We start from the raw sequence: 27,754 nt of genomic DNA, 5'->3' as shown, positions 1-27,754 counted from the left end.
CCTGCGCAGTCCTAGTCCCGCCACTCCCACGCTTTCCGAGGCCTTCTACCCAGCTTGCTGTCGCTTAGCAACGCACAAGTCACAGTCGCGATTTCTCTGCGCGTCCCTTTCCTGGCAAGGTTTAGTCCATGGTTTTCCCGTGAGGCTCCTCATTGCCTCGAGTCAGACGTAGGAGCCCATGGAGGGAAAGGAGGATAAGCAGCAGTAAGTGCTGAGCATTGGTTTTCTATTTCCCCTTCCGAAAATGTTTTCTTCCCTGTGGGGAGGGTTAAGTGAGATCTGAAGGGTGTCTTCAGGCCATCAGGGCGTTTCCTCTGCCAATCCCCTTTCCTACTCTAACTTCTAGTATTGAGTGCAATAATACTTTTTAAAACGCACTGTTTACTGAGCGCCTACAATGTATCAGGCATTTTACATGCATTGCTTGGCCTAAAATTCTTGACACAATACCATCTTGAATCATCCATTCCTTCTGACATCTAATTCATTAGCAAATTCAGTAGGCTTTACCTTGAAAATAAATGCAGACTCCACCATGATCCAGCATCTCTACCGTCATTCCCACTCAAGGCAGCGTTCCGCGTGGTCTTTTTACAGCATAAATTTAGATTCCTGTTCATCCTTGGCTACTGCAGAGGAAAAGGCAGGGCTCCTACAATGGCCACTGGGGCCCACACAATGTGTCCTTTGCCTTCCTTGGCCTTGTCTGCACTTGCCTGCCTCTGACAGGGTTCTGCTCCAGCACTGAGGCCTCCCTGCTACATCTGCAGTAACTTTCTGAGTGTGGTCCCCAGAACAGCGTCAGCATCACCTGAGCACTTATTCAAAATGCACATTCTGGGGGGTGGGGAGAGGTTCCCCTCCTCTCCACAGATGCACCATATCAGAAACTCTATAAGAGCATGATAATTGGGTATTAACAAAGCCTCCAGGTGATTCTGATGGACCCTAAATTTTGAGAACTATTTAATCAAGCAGCTTGTTACAGCTTGTTATGTCGTGGAGCCAGGTTATTTGCTTCCAAAGTCTGTTATTTTTGTCTCTAAAATGGTGGTTCTCAAATTTCAATGTATATAAGAATAATAGGGTTTCCTGGGAACCTGCCCCAAAGATTGATTTGGTAGGTTAGGGAGGGGGCCCTTGAATTTGCATTTCTGACAAATTGACAACTGATGCCAGGGCTGCTACTCCAGGAACCTCGCTTGAAAAAGCACCATCCTAAGGTCAGGTACTTCTGCTGCAAAGCTTTGGCAGCTACAGTTCCCTTGCTAGAATGCACTCCCTCAAATACCTACTTAGCTCTCTCCCCTCTCTCCTTTCTTCATTGCCATCTTCATAATGCAGCCTCCACCTTATCTAAAAATGCCACCTACCTCCCATATACACGGACTTTCCCCCATTCCCTGATTTATTTTTGTCCTCAGTACTTAACAGACTATATACTTTACTTTTTATTTCTCAACTGCCTTCACCTCCTAAAATGTAAGCTCCGTTTGTTGCTTCTCTATCCTCAGTGCCTCAAACAGCACAGAGCATATAACTCATTTATTGAAAGAATGAATTATTTAATGTTATTCTCACATGTCTTATGATAGGTATTATTGTCCTTACCATGCAAAGAATTGGAAACCAAAGCTCAGATAGTAACTGGCAGAGCTGGGATTCCAACCCAGGTCTAACTTACTTCAGAGCCCACTAGTATTTTTAACCGGAGAAGGCAATGGCACCCCACTCCAGTACTCTTGCCTGGAAAATCCCATGGACAGAGGAGCCCGGTAGGCTGCAGTCCCTGGGGCTGCTGCGAATTGGACATGACTGAGCAGCTTCGCTTTCACTTTTCACTTTCGTGCACTGGAGAAGGAAATGGCAACCCACTCGTGTTCTTGCCTGGAGAATCCCAGGGACAGGGGAGCCTGGTGGGCTGCCATCTATGGGGTCGCACAGAGTCGGACACACTGAAGCGACTTAGCAGCAGCAGCAGCAGTATTTTTAACTGTGCTTTCTTTCTAGTAAGAGATAACTAAGAACTCCATATTTCACATTTATGAGTCAATCTAGAGCCACTCAGACCACAAATACTTAATAAAATGACTGCATCAGTATGTGAGCAAACAGCCATAGTCCTTTCCTTAGGGACCTGATTCTAGTACAAATGCACTGCTGGGTTACAACTATGAGAAGCAGATGGAAAAAACTGATGCCAGAAGTCTACGATGATAAATAATGGCCTTTAAATAAATTCATTTCTGAAAAGATAACAGGAAAAGCCTTTGAAGTGATTTACACTTAACCGGTAATCATTTTTTCCAAACCCTTCACAGAGAGCAACTTCTGTTGGGACACAGGGAACTGGAATCCAAGGGTCCTGAATATTGTATGTGTTCTGGGTGAGGGTTGGATGTGTAACAGCTAACACAAAGCCAGAGTGACAAACAAGTCCAGCAGATTCACCAGAAATGTGTAGACAGTATAGTGGCAAGATACTTGTCTGGATGTTGGGTACATAATGATGAATGAAACCCAGTCATCACCTTCATGGAACTTAATGGCTTGTAAAGGACATTTTTGTAGTGCTTACTAGAACAACTAAACAAAAATAGGTACATAAATGATAAATCGTAGTTTGCGTTATGAAAGAAATGAACAAAGTACTAAAACAGAGAATACATAGTGTGGGAAGGGGAAGTCTAGGAAAAGCTTCTGGATTCTTTACCCACTGAGCCACTAGGAAGCCCAAAAGCTTCTGAGGAGATGACTTTTCAGCTGGAGACCTAAAGGGTAATGAGTCAGGAGCTGTGCAGGGAGCTGCGGGGGGTCGGGGGGCGGGGCGGGCAGCAGATGCCCTGAGGGGAGAGGAGACCAGTGTATTCCAGGAACTGAAGGTAGGCAGTCTGGCTGCAGAAGGGAAGGGAGAATGGCTTGAGTGGCTGAACAGATTAGCGGGAGCAGGGTCACACAGGGTCTCAGAGCTATGATAAGGATGAAGTGTTTTATCGTAAATGCAATGGAAAGCCATTGGGGCTGCTGCTGCGTCGCTTCAGTCGTGTCCGACTCTGTGCGACCCCATAGACGGCAGCCCAGCAGGCTTCCCGTCCCTGGGATTCTCTAGGCAAGAACACTGGAGTGGGTTGCCATTTCCTTCTCCAATGCATGAAAGGGAAAAGTGAAAGTGAAGTTGCTCAGTCGTGTCTGACTCTAGCGACCCCATGGACTGCAGCCCACCAGGCTCCTCCATCCATGGGATTTTCTAGGCAAAAGTACTGGAGTGGGATGCCATCGCCTTCTCTGCTATAGTGCCACTGGAGGGTTTTAATTGGAAAAACTGACAAGATAGAAGGGATGGACTTGGCTTTGGTTTGAAGTAAGGTAAGGCCATGGACAAGGCTAAACAGAACTACTTACTTTCTCAATAAATTTCGAATATTATTCACTCACTTTCCATGGGTCAGGGCTTTGATTTTTTTCTACATAAAAAGTATCTAAACTCAATATTTTGTTCTTACCTTTATTTTTCAAGTATCTGAAATTTTTTAAAAAGCACCTTTTATAAAGTCTATTACTCATTTGAAAGGAGAAAAACTTTAATAAACTATTACTTTAAAATATTTTTATTTATAACATTTGAGAAAATCAGTAATTTTTATTTTTATTCCAGGGTAGTCATTAGAAGCAAAAAATGATGAGATTGAATTAGCTGTTCTGATGTCTGCACAGTGGTCTCTTCCTGAAAAGATAAATAAGTGCTCATTTGGTAGCTTTTGTAACTCTGCTAGGTGAGCCTTTAAAATTAAACAGATGGCTTTGTCACCTCGTCCAGATGACTAAATTTACTACATAACTAACATAAAGAAGATGAATTAAAATTAGCATGTGACATAGGCACCTGAATAAATACTGTAAACATGATTTGTAAGAATGATCAAATCACTACTCTTTCTTTACTCCAAGCAAATGTCTGTACACTGCATTGGTATAATAGTAATAAAGAATCATGAGTAAAACAAATATCTTTATCTTTTATATGATTTCAAATGAGAGGATACCTTCTCAAATTTTAATTGCACCAGCCCCTAATATTTATTAATAAAGCCTAAATTGTCTTGACACCCGAAATATATTTAAATCTTATTTTATATGACAATCATATAAAATGATATGTTCATTGGAATGAGCACTGAAATGTTCATTGGAATAAAGGATATACAATTTAATTCTGTTTTTCAGACAGCATAAAATAGAAGATGCTGGTATACTGTATGTAACTGAAAAAGAAGAATTCAAACATGAAAAAAAACCTGGAAAAAGTATTCAACATTCAAAACCATGTGTTGGGAGAGGACGTGTATATTATGCTAAATTCATTAACACAAATGTAAGAACATGCAATGAACCAGTTCCCTACATAGATGTCAAAAAAGAGCCAGAAAATCAGGTTGGATTGATGTTCATTACATACAAATATAGATTTAGATTCAGAAATGTTTTGCAGGATCATTTTGTCACAGACTACTTAAAGGATGTGACATATCTCAGACTAATACTTTTTATAATCCAATAGTTAAAAGCAGTAATCTGGAACAATACTCGCAGATAATGTTTGCATACAAACGATGTGTGTGTTTATAGAAGGAATCCAAATAATTGTTTTTCTCAACTGGATCACAGTCACTCAGTGGTGCTTAGGGAGAGGAGGGGCTATTGAAGAAATCTCTTCTAAAATATTGTATGTGTGACAGATATTATAAAATTTTCCATGATACTCAGTAATTCAAATACTTTCTATAAAATAATAGCTACCAATTATTGAAAGTGTGCGACGTGCTAGGAATGAGCTAAGAGTTTCATATAAATTATGTCCTTTAATCTGCACAACTATTTCTAGGAGATATTACTGGAAATAGTTTAGTGATAACATGCTCTAATATAGTAAATTAACATAACCTGAGATTACATAGTAAGCAAATGTCACAGTCACATTTCTGACCCAGGACTCTCAGTTTAGCCAAATCACACTTTCATTCACTATTATATTAAATATATTCCATTATCATTTTTTTACAATCAGGTTTGTTGAGGTTTATTGTATTAGTTTCCTATGTTGCTGTTAATGATTACCACAAACTTAAAACCATAGCTTAAAGGAACACAAAGTTATTCTCAACAGTTCCGAAGCTCAAAAGTCCACAGTCAGTCTCATTGGCCACCGGCAGAGCTGATTCCTTCACCAGGCTCTAAGGAAGAATCCACTTCCTTGTCTTTCCCACCTTCTAGAGGTTGCTGCATTCCTTGGCTCACAGACCCCTCTCTAAAGCCAACAACATAGCATCTTCAAATCTCTGACTGACTTCCCTGCCTCATTCTTCTAAGGACCCTTGTGATTATACTGGGATCCTTAGAAAAAAATAATCTGGGATAATTTCCCCTTTCCAAGATCGTTAGTCATAGCCGCAAAGCCCCTTTGCCATGTAAGGTTAGGTGTGCCTAGTCATGTCCAACTCTTTGCTACCCCATGGACTGTAGCCCACCAGGCTCCTCTGTCCATGGAATTTTCCAGGCAAGAACACTGCAGTGGGTTGCCATTTCCTACTCCAGGGAAGGTTAGGTGTAGTTTTGATTTAATTTAACATTTCAGTGGAGATTGCTTTTCGCGAGCTCTCTTTACACAGATAACATCAACTACTCCTGTCATGAAACAGCACACCACAGCCCTGTGTGTGAATGTGAAATAAATAATAAGATAAATAGATAAATAAAGTTTACCTTGGTTTTTTAAAATTAACTGGTTTATAGTAATATTGGCTTTAAAATGAGTAAAGAAAATAAAGTTACCTAAATATTTAAATTGACATATATCTGTTATGTATTTTTTTAAGAAAATGTCTTTAGCATACCAGATTGGTTGACTTTACTTATTTGCAAGATTTTTAAATTAAATAATAAATTATATAGTTCTACATAGGGACATCAAATTGGTGATATTAGAAAAAGTAAAAACAAGTTTCAGCTCTGTTAGTTCCAATGAAAACTAACTTGGTTGTCTTATTGTTTTAATTATTGGTAAATATTGATATTTCAAAGACAATTATACTAGGTCAGTGTTTTACAAATTGTATTTTTTGGAGCACTAACCTTTGGCTATGTGCTCAACAAAATAAAGCTTCACACTCAAATATGCTGTGGAAAAGCTGTATTTTTATATACCCTTCTGAGAGCTTCACAATTCACATCAGTAGATAAAGGTTCTGGGAAATCCTGTGATAAACTTGTTTAACTTGCTTATCTTTTTATTTGTCAAATCTATTTAACTATGGAAACCTCTTTTATATAATACTTAACATGCTGCAGAACTAGTATTCCACAGAACACAATTCAAGGATAACTGTTGCCTTTTCCCAAAAATGGTGCCGAAGGCAAAGAAGGAAGCCCCTGCCCCTCTCAAAGCTGAAGCCAAAGCAAAGGCCAGGAAAGCAGTGTTGAAAGGCATCCACAGCCACAAACAAAAGAAGATCTGGAGGTCACCCCGCTTCCAACGGCCCAAAACACTGCGGCTCAGGAGGCAGCCCAAATATCCTTGGAAGAGCGCCCCCAGGAGAAACAACGCTGACCACTCACCACCGAGTCAGCTGTGAAGAAAAGAGAGGACAGCAACACGCTGGAGTTCACTGCGGCTGTCGAGGCCACCCAGCACCAAACTAAACAGGCTGTGACAAACTAAACAGGAGCTCTATGACATTGACATGGCTAAGCATGATACCCTACGCAGGCCTGATGGAGAGGAGAAGGTGCATGTTTGACTGGCTCCTGACATGCTGCTTTGCATGTTGCCAACAAAATTGGGATCATTTAAACTGAGTCCAGCTGGCTAATTCCAAATATAAAAGCTTTCACTATTAAAAAAAAAAAGAGTAACTGTTATTGAGCAAAGTATGAATTGCTTAAAGAGAGGTATTTCTCAGCATTCTTTCTGATCCACAACAAAATACAGAGGAATGTGGATACAATGTAACTCTAATAACAAATTTTTTAAAGCCACGGAGGTCTACTAAAAAACATATGATTATCTATGTGTAAGTTGTTGTCAAAAGTCTGTATTTCCCTAGGAGTCCCTACAGTATAATGTTTTGTTCCACAGACAGCACCCCATCAACCACACCCCCATCATCACCAGCAGTCATCTTGGCCAGGCTGCTCTAGAGCTTGGCTTACCACCTCTAACATTCTCTTAACTAGTTTCTCCAAGATATCCCACTTGCTTTCACTATATCCCCCCAGGATTCTCCCTTAGTTTCTCAAAGAATGGAAGTAATTTTACTGATGCATTTTTGAAGATATTGGGATGACAGAAGTATAATGCAGAGATGGCCTCACAGTGGTTTCCAAGGGTAGCCAAGAGGCCTGCAGTACAACGGCTCTTGGGCATTCCAGGAGCCGGCATCATAGTGAGTCTTGTCATTAGGAATCGCCAGGTACCTTCCTACCATGGAGCCCCAGTGCTGGTCATCCTGGGGCAGGGACCCTGGGCTGGAAGGGAGGATTTCATCCTCTCTCTGGGTCCAAAGTTTGGGGAACAACTTTTTCTTTAGGCAAAACTCCCTCTACAATCTGCAGAATTGTGGTCTGACCCCCAAAACCTAAACAAAGCAATTACAGAGAGGGCCTTTTCCAGTCTCCTTTATCATAAATAACTCCACATCAGCCCCTCACAATCCAATGTAAGTGATTGTACACAGAGTGGTAAAGTTTTATCCTTAGTCCTCCCCTTCAGCATGTAGTAAAGGAAAGAAAATAAGCCTCCACCTTTACCTTTAATCTTTATAATCTGAGCAAATGCTTGGATCAAAAGGGCATGCATGTGTATCTGGGTGCATACATGTTTTCAGTCTTCTAGGAAGGAACCAGACTTTTGAGGCATAGGGCAAACTATCCAGAAAGAGAAAAGATTAAAAAAAGTTTTTGAACTGTAGGATTTCATTCTCGTGAAGTGAGGATTCATCCAAATGATGACACTAATCAGAACACTCACCAACTCCAAGGGTCTTAAAATCATCAATTACAACAGGAAAAATTGCTCATTATTTTCCTTATATGCATCTGTAAAACCAGAGAGACCATTTTGGTAAAATTCTAAATTCAAGTTTTCTTGAAAGGTGAATAATCTCTGCATTAAGGCTAGCTTTTGCGCTATACTCTGGTTTAAGGAAAAAAACTGAAGTCTACCAGACATAGTGGTTCACTCATTCCAGAGTCACTTCTCTAGTAACTTGGATATTAGCAAAATAAATTTCCGATCTACAGAAGATGATATAAAGAATATACCTTAAAACCTTATCATATGGCTTCCCTGGTGGTCCAGTGGTTGGGAATCTGCTTGCCAGGGTGAGAGACACAGGTTTGATCCCTGGTCTGGGAAGATTCACCCACTCCAGTGTTCTTGCCTGCAGAATCCCAGGGACGGGGGAGCCTGGTGGGCTGCCGTCTATGGGGTCGCACAAAGTCGGACACGAATGAAGCAACTTAGCAGCAGCAGCAGCAGCAGCTGGGAAGATCCCACATACCGTGGAGCAACTAAGCCTGGGTGCCACAAGAGAAGCCACCACCACCTACTGAAACTAGACAGTAGCTCTCAACTCGTTCACAACTAGAGAAAGCCTAAACACAGCAATGAAGAACCAGCATAGCGATGAAGCATCAATCAGCACAGCCAAAAAAATAAATAAAATAATAATAATCTTTAAAAAAAACCTTATCATAGAAGATCTTTCTCAAGATATTTACTTAGAGCCTCTTTTTATTTTTGAGATAATTTAAATAACTTGGTGTTTGTCTGGCTTTGCCTTCCACAGCAGACTTGTGATAGCAGTGCAGCACAGAAATGAGAGGCTCACACCAATAGATGGGGGCAGAACCAGGTGCAGCTCTGCTACCTGGTGGAGATACACCTTGGAGAAGTTACTTCATCTGCCACCAGTTTCTCATCTGTACAGTGTGTGTACACACCTGGTAGAACTGGTACACACCTCAGCACCTTGTGTTGAGAATCAGGGAGAGAAGGCCTAGACCCTGGGACATAAGCACCACAGTAATCACAGAGTAGAGAAGAGCAAGAAGCAGGCACTCTGACAACAGTAAGACGAAACTATTTTGAGCCAGGGAGTTAGAAGATGCCATCTGTGTAGTGATCTGTTCTAGAATTCCTAGGATCCACATCAAGTAGTCTTTTTTGCAATTTACCTTTAAGTTCATTCTGAAAAATGAGGCATTAGCCGGTTTTTCCTACTTTCCAAAATTCTTTGATTTGTGCAAACGTATTCATTTTTACCTCTGGTTACAGGTTGTTACTGGCCCTCATTACCAGTTGCAAAGGGAGGTCTAACTCTTTTCAACTGTGCAGGGCTTAGTTCATGCACATGGTCTTTGGTCCACGTCCATCCTATCCTGTTTTGTTTTGTTTTTTTTAATCATTTGGGGGCTTCCCTGGTGGCTCAGTGGTAAAGAATCTGCCAGCCAATGCAGGAGACACAGGTTCAGTCCTTGATCTGGAAAGATCCCATATGCCACTGAGCAACAAAGCCCTTGGACCACAACTACTGAGCCTGTGCTCTAGAGCCCAGGAACTGCAACTACTGAACCCATGTTCTGCGACTACTGAACCCCGTGAGCAGAGGGCCCTCTCCAGAGCCCGTGCTCCACAACAAGAGAAGCCACCGCAATGAGAAGCCAGTGCACTGCGACTGGAGAGGAGCCCCTGCTTGCTGAAACTAAGGAAAAGCCAGCGCAGCAATGAAGACCCAGCACAGTCAAAAATAAACAAACAAATAATTGAATCTTTGGGCCATGCCGAACAGCATGCGGGATCTTAGTTCCCCAACCAGGGAGCAAACCCTTGCCCCCTACCTTGGCAGTGTGAAATTTTAACCCCTGGACCACCAGGGAAGTCCCCATCCCGTCTTTTCAGTTTGAAGATAATTTCTCTTAAGGAAGAACCTTGGATTGAATAGCTCTGACTTCAGCTCTAAGCAAGGTACACTACTCCAAATTCTAAGCCTTTCTGTGATTTCTTGCTATAACAGATTTCCTTCCCCAGAATACCCTACTTTTCCTTCCTTTGGTATTTTCGTAACTTTCTGCTATCTAAGCTTCTTGACAATATCCTGACAAGACGACTCCATTAGAGTATGTTTTCTTTGAATCTGCTACTGTGCACCTTTTTATACATACAGGTCTCTTTGGAAATAAAGCTCAGTTGAAAGTTAACTCCCTAATATTGCCATATAGGTTTCTTTAGATGCCTCCTTCTTTTTTAAATCAATGCAGCTTCAATTGTATTTTCAGAATTTAACTTACTAGAATTTCATATTTATCGCCCTTGAATCATATTTTAAAGTCTCTGACTGTGCAATAACAGTTCATTTTTTAAAAGGATGATCTCTTCCTTTAAAGCCTCGGGTAGCTGTTTGAATATACCCAAGGTTATTCTCATTCTCTAATATCCAAGAACTCTGAGGTATCACAGTTCCCTTTTCCCAAGGTTCTCTTCTACCTGATCAACCAGATGAAAAATTTTTTAGTCAGTTCTAAGACAGAAGTGCCCTGGGTGTTCCTTGGAAGGAATGATGCTAAAGCTGAAACTCCAGTACTTTAGCCACCTCATGAGAAGAGTTGACTCATTGGAAAAGACTCTGATGCTGGGAGGGATTGGGGGCAGGAGGAAAAGGGGACGACAGAGGATGAGATGGCTGGATGGCATCACTGACTCGATGGACGTGAGTCTGAGTGAACTCCAGGACTTGGTGATGGACAGGGAGGCCTGGCGTGCTGCGATTCATGGGGTCGCAAAGAATCAGACACGACTGAGCAACTGAACTGAACTGAACTGAACTGAAGACAAGTAACAATTCACCTCACTGCTTTCTCAGCTTCTAAGAGATCAAATTATCAAATGGGCTAATGTAGAATCTTCACTTGCTTCATACTTAGGTCATGTTTTATTATGAAAAATTCAGTAACACTGGAGAAATTTCTGCTTAGAACAAAATTTTTCAAACTGAGTCATTAGTGAGTTATAAATCCATGTGAACTGCAACCAGCTTTATGAAATGAAAATAAAAAAGTAATATAATAGAAAAAATAGCCAAGTGCACTGCATGTCATAAAAGTAAGTATTGTTTTGTGAAACCTAGTTTTATGTGAACGTATGCAGTGGGTACTCTTGCATGACATAAAATGTATTCTGTGGTGGGGGTCATGGACTAAAAACTTTAAAAAACCATTATCTTAGATGATAATACATTATTTGTATTGCTGAAAGGAAAAGAACAGAATGTAAATTTTAGGTTAAATCATGTTTACCATGTTAATACATAGGCATACATGTGTACATATATATATAACAATAGTACAAAACATAGAAACATAACTATTCTGTTGATTTTTACCACTCCATCTGTGGATATAAGGTAGTTTAAGAACTTAGCTGCTGTATTTTAGCTAACAGTATGTGATAATGCATTTTTAGATGCCTTTTAAGAAATATAGCCTTTGTGAAAATACTCAATATATTTATTCCTAGATTTCAGAACTGTATTTTAGGACTAGAAAAATCCAGTAACTTGTTGAATCAAATTACTAAACATTCACAGACATCAAACAGCACATGAAAATATCTTATAATATCCAATGTTATGTTTCCATTTTCCTTCCCATGAAGGGTGACTGGTGGCCACATGGTAAAGGGCTGGAAAATCCCTTCCAACCACCTTATGACACTAAGAGCACCCAGAGGAGTGACTTTAAGAAGCCAACATGCCCATTGGTTTCTCCAGTCAAACACAGCAAGTTGCAAAAGCCTTCTTACGGAATAGGTAAGGTTAGCACGTCTCCATTGTCTCAAGTTACTGCTATCAAATTAAGATGTATTAGATGTGCTTTTACCTCCTGGGGAAAAACAGTCCTCTACAGGAGTTGAAAATATACATGCAGCAAGTGCAGCCCTTGACAAGTTTGTTTCTCATCCCTTCCTGGTGGACGATTTAGCTCTAAACATGTTTAATATAACATAATGAAAATTGTAATGATCATTGATAACACTAGCCTCCAAGTCAGAAATTTAGTGGCATTCTGCACATTATTGCCAGCAAACTTTTAAAACTGTAACTGTTAAAATAGGAGGCAACTCTAACAAGCAGTATTTCTCAAAGTGCACACTGAGGGACACTAGTTTTTCTGATGTTTATAGATACTACTCAAAAAAAAAAAACCAGGGAAAAACTGAATTTAGAAAGTTAAACAGTTTTTGTCTTACTACAGAACTCTTAAAACCCTTATTCTAAGCATAAGCATAATAAATTTCCAAGAAGAGGAATGAAGTATGCTATGTTTGAATGTAAAAGACAACTTCATCCTTTTCAGAAGATCATCTACATGACTGGTATCTCACAAAACATAATTTAGGAAATACTGTTCTATACACTATTCATGTATTTTGAGATCTAAAATTTGTTTTACCTGATGGCATCATTATCATATCTAAGTCTTTCACATTTATTCAATTTGTTTCTCAACCCAGTTCTACTCATCTCTGCCACAGGAGTAGGATTTTTTAGCAAGCCTTTTTTTTTTTCCCCACATTTACTAACTTACTTTTATCATAATAAGAAATGATTTCTATTTTTCTAAGCCAACTAAAAAAGTCTAGGTCAATTGACTGTACTGGTGAAATGAAGTAAAACATGGCTCCCTCCTCCCCCAAATGACTACCAAAAAAAAAAAAATTCACTTGAGTCCTTTCACTTAAGTGAATTGTATTTGATCAATGACACTAATATCAATACATGTTTAGAGATAATAGTGCTTCATATTTTCAAGGCTGAGTGGCAGTTTACCATGGTCTGGGAAGAGCCTAGGTAATTACCTATAAAGAAAGAACCATTTCTGTTTTCTCTTGTCCCGAATGTGAATCTTCATCAGTATTAATTAACTAGAATACTTCCAATAAAAAAAACTGCAGTTTATGTATGTTTAAGGGTTTATTTGGGAATACAATTTTTAATAATTCTCTTTTTTGACCCCATGGACTGCATTAGTAGCCCGCCAGGCTCCTCTGTCCATGGGATTTCCCAAGCAAGAATACTGGAGTGGGTTGCCATTTCCTTCCCCATTTAGCAAGTCTTCAAGCCGGCATCAAGCTTGCCAGGAGAAGTATCAATAACCTCAGATATGCAGATGACACCACCCCTATGGCAGAAAGTGAAGAAGAACTCAAGAGCCTCTTGATGAAAGTGAAAGAGGAGAGTGAAAAAGTTGGCTTAAAACTCTACAGTCAAAAAAGATCATGGTATCTGGCCCATCACTTCATGGCAAATAGATGGGAAAATAATGGAAACAGTGACAGACTTTATTTTCTTGGGCTCCAAAATCACTGTGGATAGTTACTGCAGCCACAAAATTAAAAGATGCTTGCTCCTTGGAAGAAAAGCTAGGACAAGTCTAAACAGCATGTTAAAAAGCAGAGACATTATTTTGCTGACAAAGGTCTGTATAGTCAAAACTATGGTTTTTCCAGTAGTCATGTATGGATGTGGAATTTAGACCATAAAGAAGGCTAAGTGCCAAAGAATTCATGTTTTTGTACTGTGGTGTTGGAGAAATCTCCTGAGAATCCCTTGGACAGCAAGGAGATCAAACCAGTCAATCCTAAAGGAAATCAACCCTCAATATTCATTGGAAGGACTGATGCTGAAGCTGAAGCTCCAATACTCTGACCACCCAATGCAAAGAGCCAACTCACTGGAAAAGATCCTGATACTTGGAAAGACTGAAGGCAGGAGATGGGGACGACAAAGGATGAAATGGTTGGATGGCATCACCAATTCAATGGACATGAGTTTAACCAAACTCGGGGAGATGGGGAAGGTCAAGGGAGTCTGGTGTGCTGCATTCCATGGGGTGGCAAAGAATCAGAAATGACTGAGTGACTTAACAACAAATAGAAGTACAGGTTCAAGTCCAAACAAAAATGTATTTATTGAGTACCCTCTCTGTTCTCACCCTATACAAAAGTTCACAAGATACATATTAAATTTTCTGAACACAACAGTATGCAGTGAAGGATTGCTTTGAGGTCAACAGTTCCTCAGCTGTAGCCTTCTGGCCTCAGTGACTGGGCAGTCTAGTTCAGAATACAAAAAGCAGCTAGACTGAAGGTCAGATATTAGAAAATGGTCATATTTAACATGATTTCTACCTCAAGAGAGGCAATCAATAGGGAGGGCAAACCATGAGATAATCTATAACAATGGTGTCTCTTTTAGGAATGTAATAAAGTTTCCACTTCTAATTCAAGATGGTAGACTGAGCAGAAACATCTAAATCCCCTGCCTCCCACAACCCTATTACATGATACCAAAGCAGTCAACCCACAAAAGACCCATAAAAGTGAGAAGAATGAAAGGAAGAGCTTTCTGACATGTGAGGAGGAATGGAAGACTGTTGATGGACAAAAGACAGCAAAGAAGCAATAATCTAGAATATACAGAAGGAGACGCAACAAAGAAGAGACAATCTGCCTGAAAAAAAACAGAAGTGTCTGAAGGCTCAGCCAGGAGACAAAGCAAAATGCAAAGTGTGGAGGGAGAATTAGAGGGTTATTCAAATAACTTCTCCAGTCATGAGCACTGTACCCTCTCCCCACATTGGCTGCTAGAGTCCAGTGTTTCAGCCAGATGTCAACTACCACACTAGTTAGTTCAGTATTTCAAACTGGTCTTCTCTCCTATTCTTAACTTATGAATGGACAACCAAAGATTAGAATTATGCCAAATTATAAATTCTTTAGTTTGGAGCAAAAAGTCAAGAAAATATCACAGAGCATAAAAAAACAAAGACAAAAACTTTAGAAAATATAAGAGAATAAAAACAAAATAGAGAATCATTCTTGGAGTTCCAACTCTTCTGGAGCTCCAGAAAAGAGTAAATATAAAAGAGAGAGAATTATCCACACATAACATTTATTGAAAGTGAAAGTGTTGGTCTCTCAATCGTGTCCCCAGGTCTCCTGCATTGCAGGCAGATTCTTTATAATCTGAGCCACCGGGGAAGCCCTAAACATTTATTAAGCAGATACTATCTGCCAGGTACTTTACGAACCTTCTAAATGTTAGCTCATTCAATTCTCACAGCAACATAATGGAGTGTAATATTAATAGTACAGGTGACACTAGTGGTAAAGAATCCGCCTGCCAAGGCAGTTCAATCCCTGGGCTGGGAAGATCCCTTGGAGCAGGAAATGGCAACCCACTCCAGTATTCTTGCCTGGAAAATTCCATGGGCAGAGAAGCCTGGTAGGCTACGTCACAGAGATTTGGACACGACTGAGTGAGCACAATACTATTAATATTCTCATTTTTCAGATAAGAAACCAGAGTTTAAGAGTTTAAAAAAAATAATTTTCCCAAGGCTACACAGCAAAAAACTGGTGTCTGAACTCACTTGGACTCTAGTACCTGTAAAAATAACCAGTACTTGGACTTCCCTGGCAGTCCAGTGGTTAAGATTCTGCACTTCCACTGCAAGAGACACAGGTTAGATCCCTCATTGGGGAACTATAAGATCCCATATGCCATGCAGCAAATATTAAATTTAAAATAACCAGTATTCTACACAGCCTCTAAAATAATAATAATTTCCCAATTAAAAGAAAGCCACTGAAAGAGTCCACTGAGTACTTCAAAATATGAAGGGGAAAAAAAAGAGACACACCTACACATCACTATGAAACTGTAAAACCACAATTATAAAAAGATTCTAAAAGTTTCCATTAAAAGAAAACCAAGTCACCACCTAAAGAATAAGTATATGGAATTAACACTGCTGGAAGAGCACAATGGAGTTAGTGTCTTTAAAGATCTCAGGGGAAATCATTTTTAACCTAGCAAAGAGGATTCTATTTGACATGTACACTAGAACTTTTAATCCCTAGTGGCACCGGGCATTGGATCAAATGAGAAAGAAATGTAGTACTAGCACAATATTTGGTCATTAAATGAACAAAATTCATATAATTGTTAATATACTGTAAATACTATATAGTAGTCTTCAACTTTTAGCATCACTCTATAGACACAACATAGAAAATTTAACACTTCCCTGGTGGCTCAGACTGTAAAGAATCTGCCTGCAGTGCAGGAGACCCAGGTTCAATTCCTGGGTTGGGAAGATCTCCTGGAGAAGGAAATGGCAACCCACTCCAGTATTCTTGCCTGGAGAATTTCATGGGCAGAGGAGCCTGGCAGGCCACAGTCCATGGGGTCACAAAGAGTAGGACACAACTAAGCGACTAACACAAACACACAGATCAGACACTACCTACTTATCTCCTGAAAGTCATGTTTGTTTCAGAACCAAGTACACAGGCGAAGATTGGTTCTGAAATAAACATGACTTTTAAAGAGTATTCTCTACCTTCTTGGTCTGAGTTATGTACTCCTTCTCTAAATCCCCATACCATGATATCAGGACCAGCAGGAGATAAAATCGGTAGATCTGGCAGGTCAAATAGGATCATGTAGACCACAGCAGAGTTTGAAATGTATTCTACAAACAATGAGAAATAACTGGAGGCTCTAAACGGGGAGAGTGATATCATTTATGTTTTAAAAAGATCTTTCCAAGGATCTGAGTTTTTTTTTTTTTAAGTAGTTTTTTCTAGAAGACATTCAAAGTTGAATGCTTTAGAAAAGACTTGCTAAAAGGTCATTCACTAACTTAAAAATGCTAATTAAGAGTGGGTAAAATAACTATAAAAGAAGAGAGAGCGCGAATTTTTTAAATCTTGAAGGACGCTGTACTCATTTTCCTTCAAAAGCTTCCTTAAGTTTCCATTCTGTGATGCATCAGGGTGTGGTTTGTACAAGAAATACAAAGTGAAATTCCAAACACACTTCCTCAAAGAAAATGCCTTTGTACTTCAATAAAATTTTGGTAAATGGACTGCTTAAAATATCTAGATATGGTTTCATCATTGACTGTGATTCTTTGCCTTGACTGACTTTTTTGTGAGCTAACCAGTCGGTCCCAATACTTTCTCTGGGAGCAGCTATTTCTTCTCTGGTTCAAGAAGGGACGTTGTGGAAGACGAGACAGAGAGACAGGCTTTGTTCTAGGATGAACAAGCAGGACCTGGCCATTTCATAAAGGAACAACCATAATCACTGTCTATAGGTCCGTCAGTTTTCTCAAAGAGGAATCCTCCAAGCTCTGCCTGGAGTAGGGGAGAGAAAATCTGGGAGTCCCTCAAGCAATCTTCAGTTTACAGCTTCAACTTGCACCACTTTGCACGCTCCTGGCCTCAGAAGCATCTGATGCCAAACACTGGGGCAGGAACTAGATTAATTTTCACCCCACCTCCTCCTCCACAAGCACTTAGCTTCCAGTTTTCTGGGATCTACTCAAGTCAACTGCCACTTATCCATCTGCTTTCCAACCTCCAAATTTGTTAGTATCTTTGCTCATATTTAGTTCTCTTTTTTTTCCTTAAGGCTTTAAGACATTTTAATTTCTTTACTATCACTGTACTATCTTTTTCCTCTTTCTGTCTCTTCCTCTCTCTCTTGTTCTTTTATTGGTATTTCTCATTGCCAAGATCATTACTATATTCCAGGTCCTACCACTATGCCCAGACTCAACAATTATTTATTGATTAAGTTAAATGATAATTCATATTATTCAGTAGATTATTTAAAGTCATAATATAACTTAAACTAATAACATAATATAAACCTGCAATTTATTCATAGTTTAGATGGTGTTTGGATACTAGATGAGAATGATTTTAGTTTATGTAACATTTTACAATGTGTATATAAACCAGTCTGTATGTCAGATTTTTAATGTATATATACATGTGTACATGTTTATATATATGCATACAGACAGAAAATGTGTATATAAACATGCATTACTAATAAAAGTCATCTCATAGTTATTCTTTTCCATCAGCCCACTTAATTACACATGGCTTTTGGCATTTTAGTAATGTCATCTTGTGCTGATAATGAAAGTGCCCTTTATGTCTTGTACCACCACACAATTTCCTGGCTGCCATCCATGGTCAGTTCAACAAATGGCTATACTCCATCATATCCCAGTTGCTGTAGGAGTAAGTGTTCACTTTTGGTTTTATATAATAAAACTTTATAAATTAGAAAAGCTGATCTAGTTTATAAGGGAGGTGTTTTGAACTTAAATGAAATTTTGACTGGTTATAAATTACTTGATATTTTAACATTCTTGCAAATTCAGATACAGTGCTAAAAATATTTTTCTAAAATAGGTTTTAGTTTGTGTTGCTTCTTTTGTATCAGGGTATAACAATGATTTCTTGCTGTAATTGTATCCAAGTTTCTTTTTTTTCCACTGTATTTTGAAAATCTGTACTGTTGTTTTTACATTAATAATCTTTTATTTAAGATGAAAATAAATCCTACTTTGAAGAATGGGGTTTCTAATAGAAAAATTATACTGAGGAATGCTTTCTTAAGTAGATACAAACAAAAAGTTTAGAAAAATTTTCAAAGTAAAAACTGCTAAGTTCCCATTAATATGAGGAGCAAGTTGTGTGCTTGAACAAATCCTGCCTTTGTTGATAAAATATAGATGGCTAGACACCAACTTGTTTGGAAAATTCCTATTTTAATTAGAAGTTTCCAAGAAACAGAGAGTGGATTTCAAATATTTTTCATAGACTTTGCCTTACTTTTGGAAGCCTCATCTAACAAGGTTTCTTTTAAGTAATTATTTTGGGTCCAATTTGAATTCTTAAGTAACCACTAAGAACTTGAATATCTTCTTTGATGTTTTCCCACTTAGATGATCTTCACTATTGTGGGCTTCTTTTAAAATCTCATGTATTTGCATAAATGAATATGGTAGTTATGTCTACTTTTAATAATGTCTGGGTAAGGAACTTCTTTCTGTACTCTAGATTGCCTTGCCTGCCCCTTTATAAGTCTCCATGAAGATATTTTTTAAAGTTACTACTTTTAAGATTCTGGGAGGTCTTATATAAAAGATGATTTAATTGATTTAATTAACTTCCTTCTGAAGTCTTTCTGGCTGTTATCTGCCTAACAAGTCACTCCAACATTTAGTTGCTTAAAACAACAATTATTTATTTGCTCATGATTCTGCAATCTGGGCTGTGCTCAGCTGGGCAGTTCTTTGGCTGGTCTTATCGGTGGGCACTTAAGTGGCTTAATTTAGTTGACAGGTCATCTGAGGACTGGACTCAGCTAGGATGCTGGAATGATTGGGCCTCTCCTTCTGCATTTGGTCTCTGAATGTGGTTTCTCTAGCAGTGTAGATGGACTTCTTACATGGCAGTTCAGGGCTCTCAAGAATGCAGTGTTTTCTTAAACTTTATGCCTGGAACTGGCATGATATTGCTTCTGCCTCATCCTATTGACTGAAGTTAATCACAAGTCCAGTTCACATTCATAGAGGGACTGTGCAAGGATGTGAATACTGGAAGGCCTGATTCTTTGGAGCCATCAATGTAACACATTAGTTCAATGTCTTTAAATAGTTCTTTCCATTAGAATTTAGGAATGGCCAACTCTTCACCTCTCTTTGAAAATGTCTAAACTGAACTGCCCTCACTCTTTAATGAATGAAAGTATAGCTGGATATAAAATTCTAGATCCATAGTTACTTAGCTTTTACACCAGGAAGGTATTATTCCACTGTCATCTGGATTCTATTGTTATGTCAAGTGTACAAGTGAACCAGTTGTTAATCCTTTGAAGGGCTCATGTTTCAGTAGATACTTTTTTATGTTTTAAGGGAGTTTTTGTGTACAGAAAGAGTTTATAGTTACTTATGATTTAAATTAATATTCTAGTTTTAACATTATAAATTTAAAGATATTTCTTTCCTTAAGCCTTTAATTTTTAAATATAATAGTAGATAGTAACTTTCACTTATTCTTTGATGTTTAAACTCAAGTTGAACATAAACCTTAGGCACATAAGGGTTTAAACATAAACCTTCTTGATTTATTTCTCTTCGTGAGTTCTTCCTCTAGAAATTTTTTGAAGTGATCTGTTTTACAGGGAAATATTCTGAGGCCTTCTATGCCTCCAAATATTTTTTATTCTGGCTTCATAATTAAATGGCAGTTTGGCTGGATATAGAAAATCTAGGCTTAAAGATTTTTCCCTTTAATATTTAAAAAATATTAATGTTATCATGTGTCCAATGTTGTTGTTATCAAGTTTGATATAAATCTGCTTCTTACTCTTTTGTAGGTAATCTACCTCTCCTCTTTGAAAACATTTAAAATTTTTTCTTTGTCTCACATGACTTTAAATTTCTCTGTAAAATGTCTAAGTTTTTTTTCTTTATCTACCATGCAGGATTTGGAGGCGTGTGAGTCAAATTAGAGATCTAGGGTGCAAAATGTAAGGAGGCACTCACTCCCAGCATTGTGCAAGTGCCTCCTTAAATCTGCATCCCATGGGCCTCCCCTGCTCCATCTTACTTCTCACCCTGCTACCTGTTTGCTAATCTGTGACCCGTTTCAATCTGAGGCCTCTGGATTTTAATTCTGATATATTTATCATCCTTACTTTAAACATTTCATTTTCTGTCTTCTAGATTTCCTGAATTCTAGTATTGGTATTTTATCATCCATGTCGCTTAGCTTTTTAATTTTTATTTTTTTAACCTTTCCAGATGTCTTCTAGGAGAGCATCTCAGTCTGACTTTCTAGTTCATAAATGTTGTTATTTATCTCATCATTTCCACTTAAACTATTAATTTTTCATTTCTAATATTTTACATGATTCTTTTTTATGTTCTCATTCTTGCTTTATATTAATACCTTCTATATCTTTGAGGATATTTGTTATGCTTATTCTATTCTTGGTGCATAGGTTCTAATAATTCTCCTTCACATAATATATGTTTTAAATTTTGTTGTCTTTCTTTTACAGTGTCTCTCTAGTTTAACTTTAGGTCATATTCCACAAGGGGAATTATCAAGCTCTGTGAGGGCAAGGCTAAAGACCAGAGCTTGGATTTTGTGCCTCCCAGTGAATTTAAGGCAAGAAGACGAAGGTCAGGCTGGGCCAGCTGTACGTCAGGCCCCACAAAACCAGTTTTGACCATCTCTATTTTCTGTCCCTACTAAGACCAATGCTCTAGTCAGGGCTCCACTCCCTTCTCCTTTAAACTCCTAAAAAGAGGCATCACTGAGAGAAAGCTCTTGATGTTTTTAATCCACCAGCACTGACAGTTGCTAGGGGAATGCTGGAGGAGGAAATGCCCAAGAGGGCTGCATGCGTCCATTTTCATCAGCTCCTTACCCTGGAGGGATTTCTGTGCTGTTTCAATGATGTTACTAAGTCGATAACAGATGGCGAGACTGTTGCTGCCAGTTTCTGCTGCCTTCAGGCAAATAGTGATCTTCCTAAGGTAAGGTATGGGAAAGTCAAGAGCAGATTTGAAAAGCTCTCTTCAACCTATTCTCCACTGGCTATTTCTGATCTCCCTATCCTCCAGCCCAAGCTGCCACCAACCCTTCGTACCGGTTTACTAAACTCTTTAGTTTTCTCACAGTCTTTTGATAGTTCATTGGATTCATGCTTGATGGTTTCCCTTTTGTCAGGATACGAAAGAGCTCTCCTGCTGCCTAACTTGGAAATCCCTTTCTAATTTGGTCCATCATCCTGGAGACATTATAGACACTGTCCTTAATCCTCACAGCTCTGAAAGGGAAGTATTATTATCCTCATTTTAGAGACAGAAGTGATTTGTCCAACGTGACACAGGTGGGATATGTGGGAGAGCTGGAATTTGAAAACACGTCTATCTCTTCCCAAAGCCCATGCTTTGGATACTCCATTGACCCCACCTAATTAATGCCTCAATTTAGAAGAGCTTCATTTTATTCACAAAGTTATCAGACTATGTTCCTGGAAACACTGACATTCTGTGAGCTGCACTGTGACATTTACCCCAAAACTGACAGTCTTTTCCAAATTGGTAGAAAAATATGTTATGGTTAGGATTTTCTCCATTTAGTCGTTGTCCACAAATTTTTGTTAAATTTTTGGCACCTGCTCTCTTTTGTGTGATAGCAAATCCTAAAGGAAAGGTAATGATTAGGTAGAAAATGAGTTTTGAGTATCTGATCTCAATTAGAAATCAAGGAAATGTTATCAATTAGCATTTTTTCCTGGTAGTTGGAAAAGAATGCCATCTCACATCATGTAATACATAAATGTTTGAATGCTTCATTCCTGCTAGTAAAATTAGTGTATATTAATGTCTGACTATTGAATTGAATTTGTGAATATTTAATAAATGTAAATTTACTAACATTTTTCCTTTTTATATGCACTCCCTAATTTTAAAGGCATGTTTTTTAAAAATTAAATTTTATTTTTTAATAGTGAATACATGCATATGGTACAAAATTCAAATGGTACATTATGATGAAGAGTGGAAGTGAATCCACCTTTCTCCACCTCCATCCTCCAGTCAGCTAACTCCTTCCTCCTGCAGCAACCACTGTTATCAGTTTCTTGTTATCACTCCATAGATATGGTAGTGATATGTATGTAATTACCTTATGTATGTTTTTTTCTATAAAAAGAAATTTTTTAATGTATTTATTTTAATTGGAGGCTAATTACTTTACAATATTGTAGTGGTTTTTGCCATACATTGACATGAATCAGCCATGGGTGTACATCTGTTCCCCATCCTGGACCCCCCTCCCACCTCCCTCCCCATCCCATCCCTCAGGGTCATCCCAGTGCACCAGCCCTGAGCACCCTGTTTCATGCATCGAACCTGGACTGGCGATCTGTTTCACATATGATAATATACATGTTTCAATGCTATTCTATAAAAAGGAGAAATTTTTAATTTTTTCCTTGACAGAATTTTATGTCACTAAACTGGGTGTTACTCTGACTCCTTATATAACAGTGTGTGCTAAAAGCAGAAATAAAGTGAGTTTTAAAAATTAAAAAATTTTAACATTGAGAGTCCAACATAATGAACCCCTACATAGATAGCTATTACCCACATTAAAAGATTATTTTAAAGTTATTTTTAGAGAGCTTAATACTCTTGCAAATTTTCAGAGCCTCTGTAAATGGGAAATGAAAAGAATTATGTGTTCAACTGTAGGTGCAACAGCCCTGGAATCTTCCAGTTCATCTGTCAGTGCTATCTGAGAGCAATTTGTGCATAAATTTCTCAAAACCTTTCTAGTAGTAAAAAAAAAAAAAAAAAAAAAAACAACAAATAAATTGTACTTATGCTTTTCCTAGCACTTTGGTTGGTATATGTACAAGAAGCAGATCTAACAGTAGGTTTTTAAAAGCCATCAAAGCTATGGTTTTTCCAGTAGTCATGTATGGATGTGAGAGTTGGACTATAAAAAAAGCTGACACCAAAGAATTGATGTTTTTAAACTGTGGTGTTGGAGAAGACTCTTGAGTGTCCCTTGGACTGCAAGGAGATAAAACCAGTTAATCCTAAAGGAAGTCAGTCCTGAATATTCATTGGAAGGATTGATGCTGAAGCTGAAACTCCAACAATACTTTGGCCACCTGATGCGAAGAACTGACTCAAAAGACCCTTATGGTGGGAAAGATTGAAGGCAAGAGGAGAAGGGACAACAGAGGATGAGATGGTTGGATGGCATCACCAACTCAAGACATGAGTTTGAGCAAGCTCCAGGAGCTGGTGATGGACAGGGAAGCCTGGTGTGCTGCAGTCCATGGGGTCGCAGAGCTGGACACAACTGAGGGACTAAACTGAACTGCACTGCATTAATATTAGCTTTTTAAATTACTAGCAATTCCACATGTGGGGCTAATTTGGTTGTTTTGATTTGGTTCTTCTCATAGAGAAAGAATGATAAATCTATCATAGTATTATTTAGATGTGTTTAGGTAACCTTGCATACTTAAAACAATTTAGTTTCATTTGCATTTTTTATAAAGCAAAATATTATACTTATGTTTCCATATACAAATCTAATGTATCCTGACCTTTACAAAATCTTTTTCCCCCTTAGTTCCACTTGTCTCTCCTGATGCATCAGCAGAACTTCAAAGGAACTTTAAAGAACACATCTCCTTTATACATCAATATGATGCCAGGAAAACACCCAATGAGCCCATTCGGGGAAAGGTGAGACAGTGTTTAGAATCAATTATTTAATAGTTTATGATGGGGGATAGATTTATGCTAGAACTCCAAGCCTTTTCAAGTCACAATCATCTTTCTCAAAGTTGATTTAAACAAACTAATATGGTTATTAGGAGGATGAAAATCTTAAACACATGTCATAATCAAAACTAAAGAATGATGTCATCATTTTGGATCACAATATTTGGAATTTGGTTCAAATTAGTAAAATCATTCACTTAACGTAAAGCAAGTTCCAAATAGGAAAAGGAGTACGTCAAGGCTGTATATTGTCACCCTGCTTATTTAACTTATATGCAGAGTACATCATGAGAAACACTGGGCTGGAAGAAGCACAAGCTGGAATCAAGATTGCTGGGATAAATATCAATAACCTCAGATATGCAGATGACACCACCCTTATGGCAGAAAGTGAAGAGGAACTAAAAAGCCTCTTGATGAAAGTGAAAGAGGAGAGTGAAAAAGTTGGCTTAAAGCTCAACATTCAGAAAATGAAGATCATGGCATCTGGTCCCATCACTTCATGGGAAATAGATGGGGAAACAGTGGAAATGGTGGCTGACTTTATTTTGGGGGGCTCCAAAATCACTGCAGATGGTGATTACATCCATGAAATTAAAAGACGCTTACTCCTTGGAAGGAAAGTTATGACAAACCTAGATAGCATATTAAAAAGCAGAGATATTACTTTGCCAACAAAGGTCTGTCTAGTCAAGGCTATGGTTTTTCCAGTGGTCATGTATGGATGTGAGAGTGGGACTGTGAAGAAAGCTGAGCACCAAAGAATTGATGCTTTTGAACTGTGGTGTTGGAGAAGACTCTTGAGAGTCCCTTGGACTGCAAAGAGATCCAACCAGTCCATTCTAAAGGAGATTAGTCCTGGGTGTTCATTGGAAAGACTGATGCTGAGGCTGAAACTCCAATACTTTGGCCACCTCATGCGAAGAGTTGACTCATTGGAAAAGACCCTGATGCTGGGAGGGATTGGGGGCAGGAGGAGAAGGGGACGACAGAGAATGAGATGGCTGGATGGCATCACTGACTCGATGGACGTGAGTCTGAGTGAACTCCGGGAGTTGGTGATGGACAGGGAGGCCTGGCGTGCTGCGATTCATGGGGTCGCAAAGAGTTGGACACTACTCAACGACTGAACTGAACTGAAAGCAAAGCAATTTGATAAATTTTTGATGTGTGTAGCAGGGGGATGCATATCAGGTTTATAAATTGAAACAGTAATGTAATAGCCAATTGCTGGATTTTTTTTTTAACCAACTACAGATGTTTGTTTTCATATTTCACAATGGCTAATAATAACATTTCACAACAACTATTAGTTGTTGGAACTAATAGATGTTTGTGATGCAATCATAAATCCTTAGGTCTTTAAACCGCAGTTTCTACTGTTTCCATAGCAACCCAAAGAGCAAGAAAGGAAATTTGATATGAATAGTCTCATACAATCCAAATGACAGAAAAATTGAGAATGAGAGGTAATGAGATGTTCTTCTGACTTTGTTTTTTCTTTCCTGTTCATTTTCTGGTGCACCTTTGTTCATACTTTGTTTGAATGGTTCACCAATAATTATTATGCTGCTGCAGTCTACAGTTTCAGACTAAGGTGACAGCTAATGAACAGGCAGAGAAGTAAGAGCCTGTTTCAACCAGGACTTGAGCTAATACATGAACTCAGGTCACAGCTGCATCTTCCAGCAACTTGTGTGCCCTGGTTAACATCAACTTTGTTTTCCTTTCCAGAGACATGGAGTTTTTGTGCAGACAGAGATAAAACCAGGGAGTAGGCCAACAGTTCCTGAGAGAACAGAGGTATTACTGAATGCTTCAGGGTCATGCTCATCAGAACAGTCCAAAAAAACAGAGAAAGGAAACTCAGCGGAAAGCAAAATGATCTCACCCGGTCTCTGCCGACAAAATTCCCAGGAGTTGTTAGAGACTAAAACTCACTTATCAGAAACAGACATCAGAGTGGCAGCCAATGCCTCCCCCAGAAGGCCTGAGAAAAGGGAGAAGACTGCAAAAGTCTTTCAAATAGCTGTAGTAAATGCTCTTCTCACCAGGCATGATCCTTTAAGTCCACCAATAAAAAGTCAAGACAAATCAGGATAAATTACCTTCTTCAGAAAAAAAAATAAACCTTTGAATGTACAGAAATTTCAGAATCGTCATACAGGCCCTCACATTTGTTTTTTGTTTGATCAATAAACTCAAAAATTACAATTTGGGAAAATGAAAAAGGGATAATAAAATACACCAAAAATTCAAGTGTGGTCTTCAATGAGTGATAGACATGAGACATATTTCTATGTCATATTTATAAATATAACAACTTTGTTTTGTACAACAATGGATGTAATTAACAAATATGAGAGGCTTTGTTAGATAGTCGTTAATCATGGCTTTAGAATCAAACTGGGGTTGAAATTTTGGCTCCAGCACATATAAGCGATGTGACCTTGGATAAATTACTTAACCTCTCTAGAAGTCAGTTTCCTCATCTATAAAATTAGGATAATAGCAACTTCATAAGGATATTAAGCATGAGATCATGCACACTGATCAGTGATCAATGTAACCACATCATCACTATTACTATAATTAAAATTTAAATTTAAGGATAACATTCTCCCATATGCTTGAATTTTCCTCCTTATTCTAAAATTTTGAACCCTTTTATGCACAGTTAACAGTGTGAAAACTACAAACATTCCTCCCAGTAAAAGATACACAAACATACCCACTTAATTCAAAGGCATGAGTACCTAGAATATCAAAATATTTCCTAAATTGATTTCTATTTTACTTAAATTATTTCTAGCACTAACTCACTCTCTGCCTTTTTGGCTCAGTTTGGTATGGTTAATTCTTCCAGTTATTCTCTTTGATACATTTTGTGCCAAAAAATGTATCTATTATAAGCTTGTTGTATTGGTGTGTTGTGTTGCACACAAGTGGAAGTAGGTAAAGTATTCCTCTGATGCCTAAAAGAGTATTTACGTACACAACAACTTTCCAGGGGAACTTATCAGTTGCACTCTATTATCTATAGTACTGGTAAGACTCTAGGTATATCTTTATTCCCTCACTAAAGACATTTTAATAGACTGCAAACAACCAAATGCCATTATTAAATATTTGTGTATTGGGGACTTCTGCTTCTTACAACATGGCAAATTAAACCAAATAGTGAATCCTTTTCATTACAAATATGTTGAAATGCTGAATAAAATGGAGCAATAAAATTCATAGCCCAGCTCACAAAACAGAGAAATCCACATTTCCACAACAGAGAACTTGCTTATTTTATGTATCAATTCCTATCTTGAAGATCTCTCCTTGTCAACACATGTAAACTACCTTATTATTTTTTTATTGAGGTATAGCTGATTTATAACAAAGCTGTGTTAGTTTCTGGTGTACAGCAAAGTGATTCAGTTATACATACATGTACATATTCTTTTTTCATCTTGGTTTATTATAGGATATTGAATATACTTCCCTGTACCAGAGGACCCTG

At 38.4% G+C, this 27,754-nt stretch overlaps 1 protein-coding gene across 2 annotated transcripts; it reads left to right on the top strand.

Moving 5' to 3' along the window:
• Window positions 1–26,755, top strand: CIMIP6 (ciliary microtubule inner protein 6). Of its 2 annotated transcripts, XM_005907305.2 has the most exons (5): window positions 1–204; window positions 4,225–4,432; window positions 11,708–11,861; window positions 24,089–24,204; window positions 25,978–26,755. In XM_005907305.2, exons 1-5 carry the CDS (start codon window positions 179–181, stop codon window positions 26,344–26,346), a joined length of 873 nt encoding a protein of 290 aa, XP_005907367.1. In that variant the 5' UTR covers window positions 1–178; the 3' UTR covers window positions 26,347–26,755. The 2 variants fall into 2 exon arrangements, with proteins under 2 accessions (XP_005907367.1, XP_070236262.1); XM_070380161.1 differs by lacking the exons at window positions 1–204; window positions 4,225–4,432; window positions 11,708–11,861 and adding an exon at window positions 18,100–18,154 and having other exon boundaries at window positions 25,978–26,754.
• The last annotated feature ends 999 nt before the right edge of the window (window positions 26,756–27,754 follow it).

Source organism: Bos mutus, chromosome 11 (genome assembly GCF_027580195.1).
Source record: "Bos mutus isolate GX-2022 chromosome 11, NWIPB_WYAK_1.1, whole genome shotgun sequence".
NCBI lineage: Eukaryota > Metazoa > Chordata > Mammalia > Artiodactyla > Bovidae > Bos > Bos mutus.
This window is presented reverse-complemented; position numbering and strand designations above follow the sequence as displayed.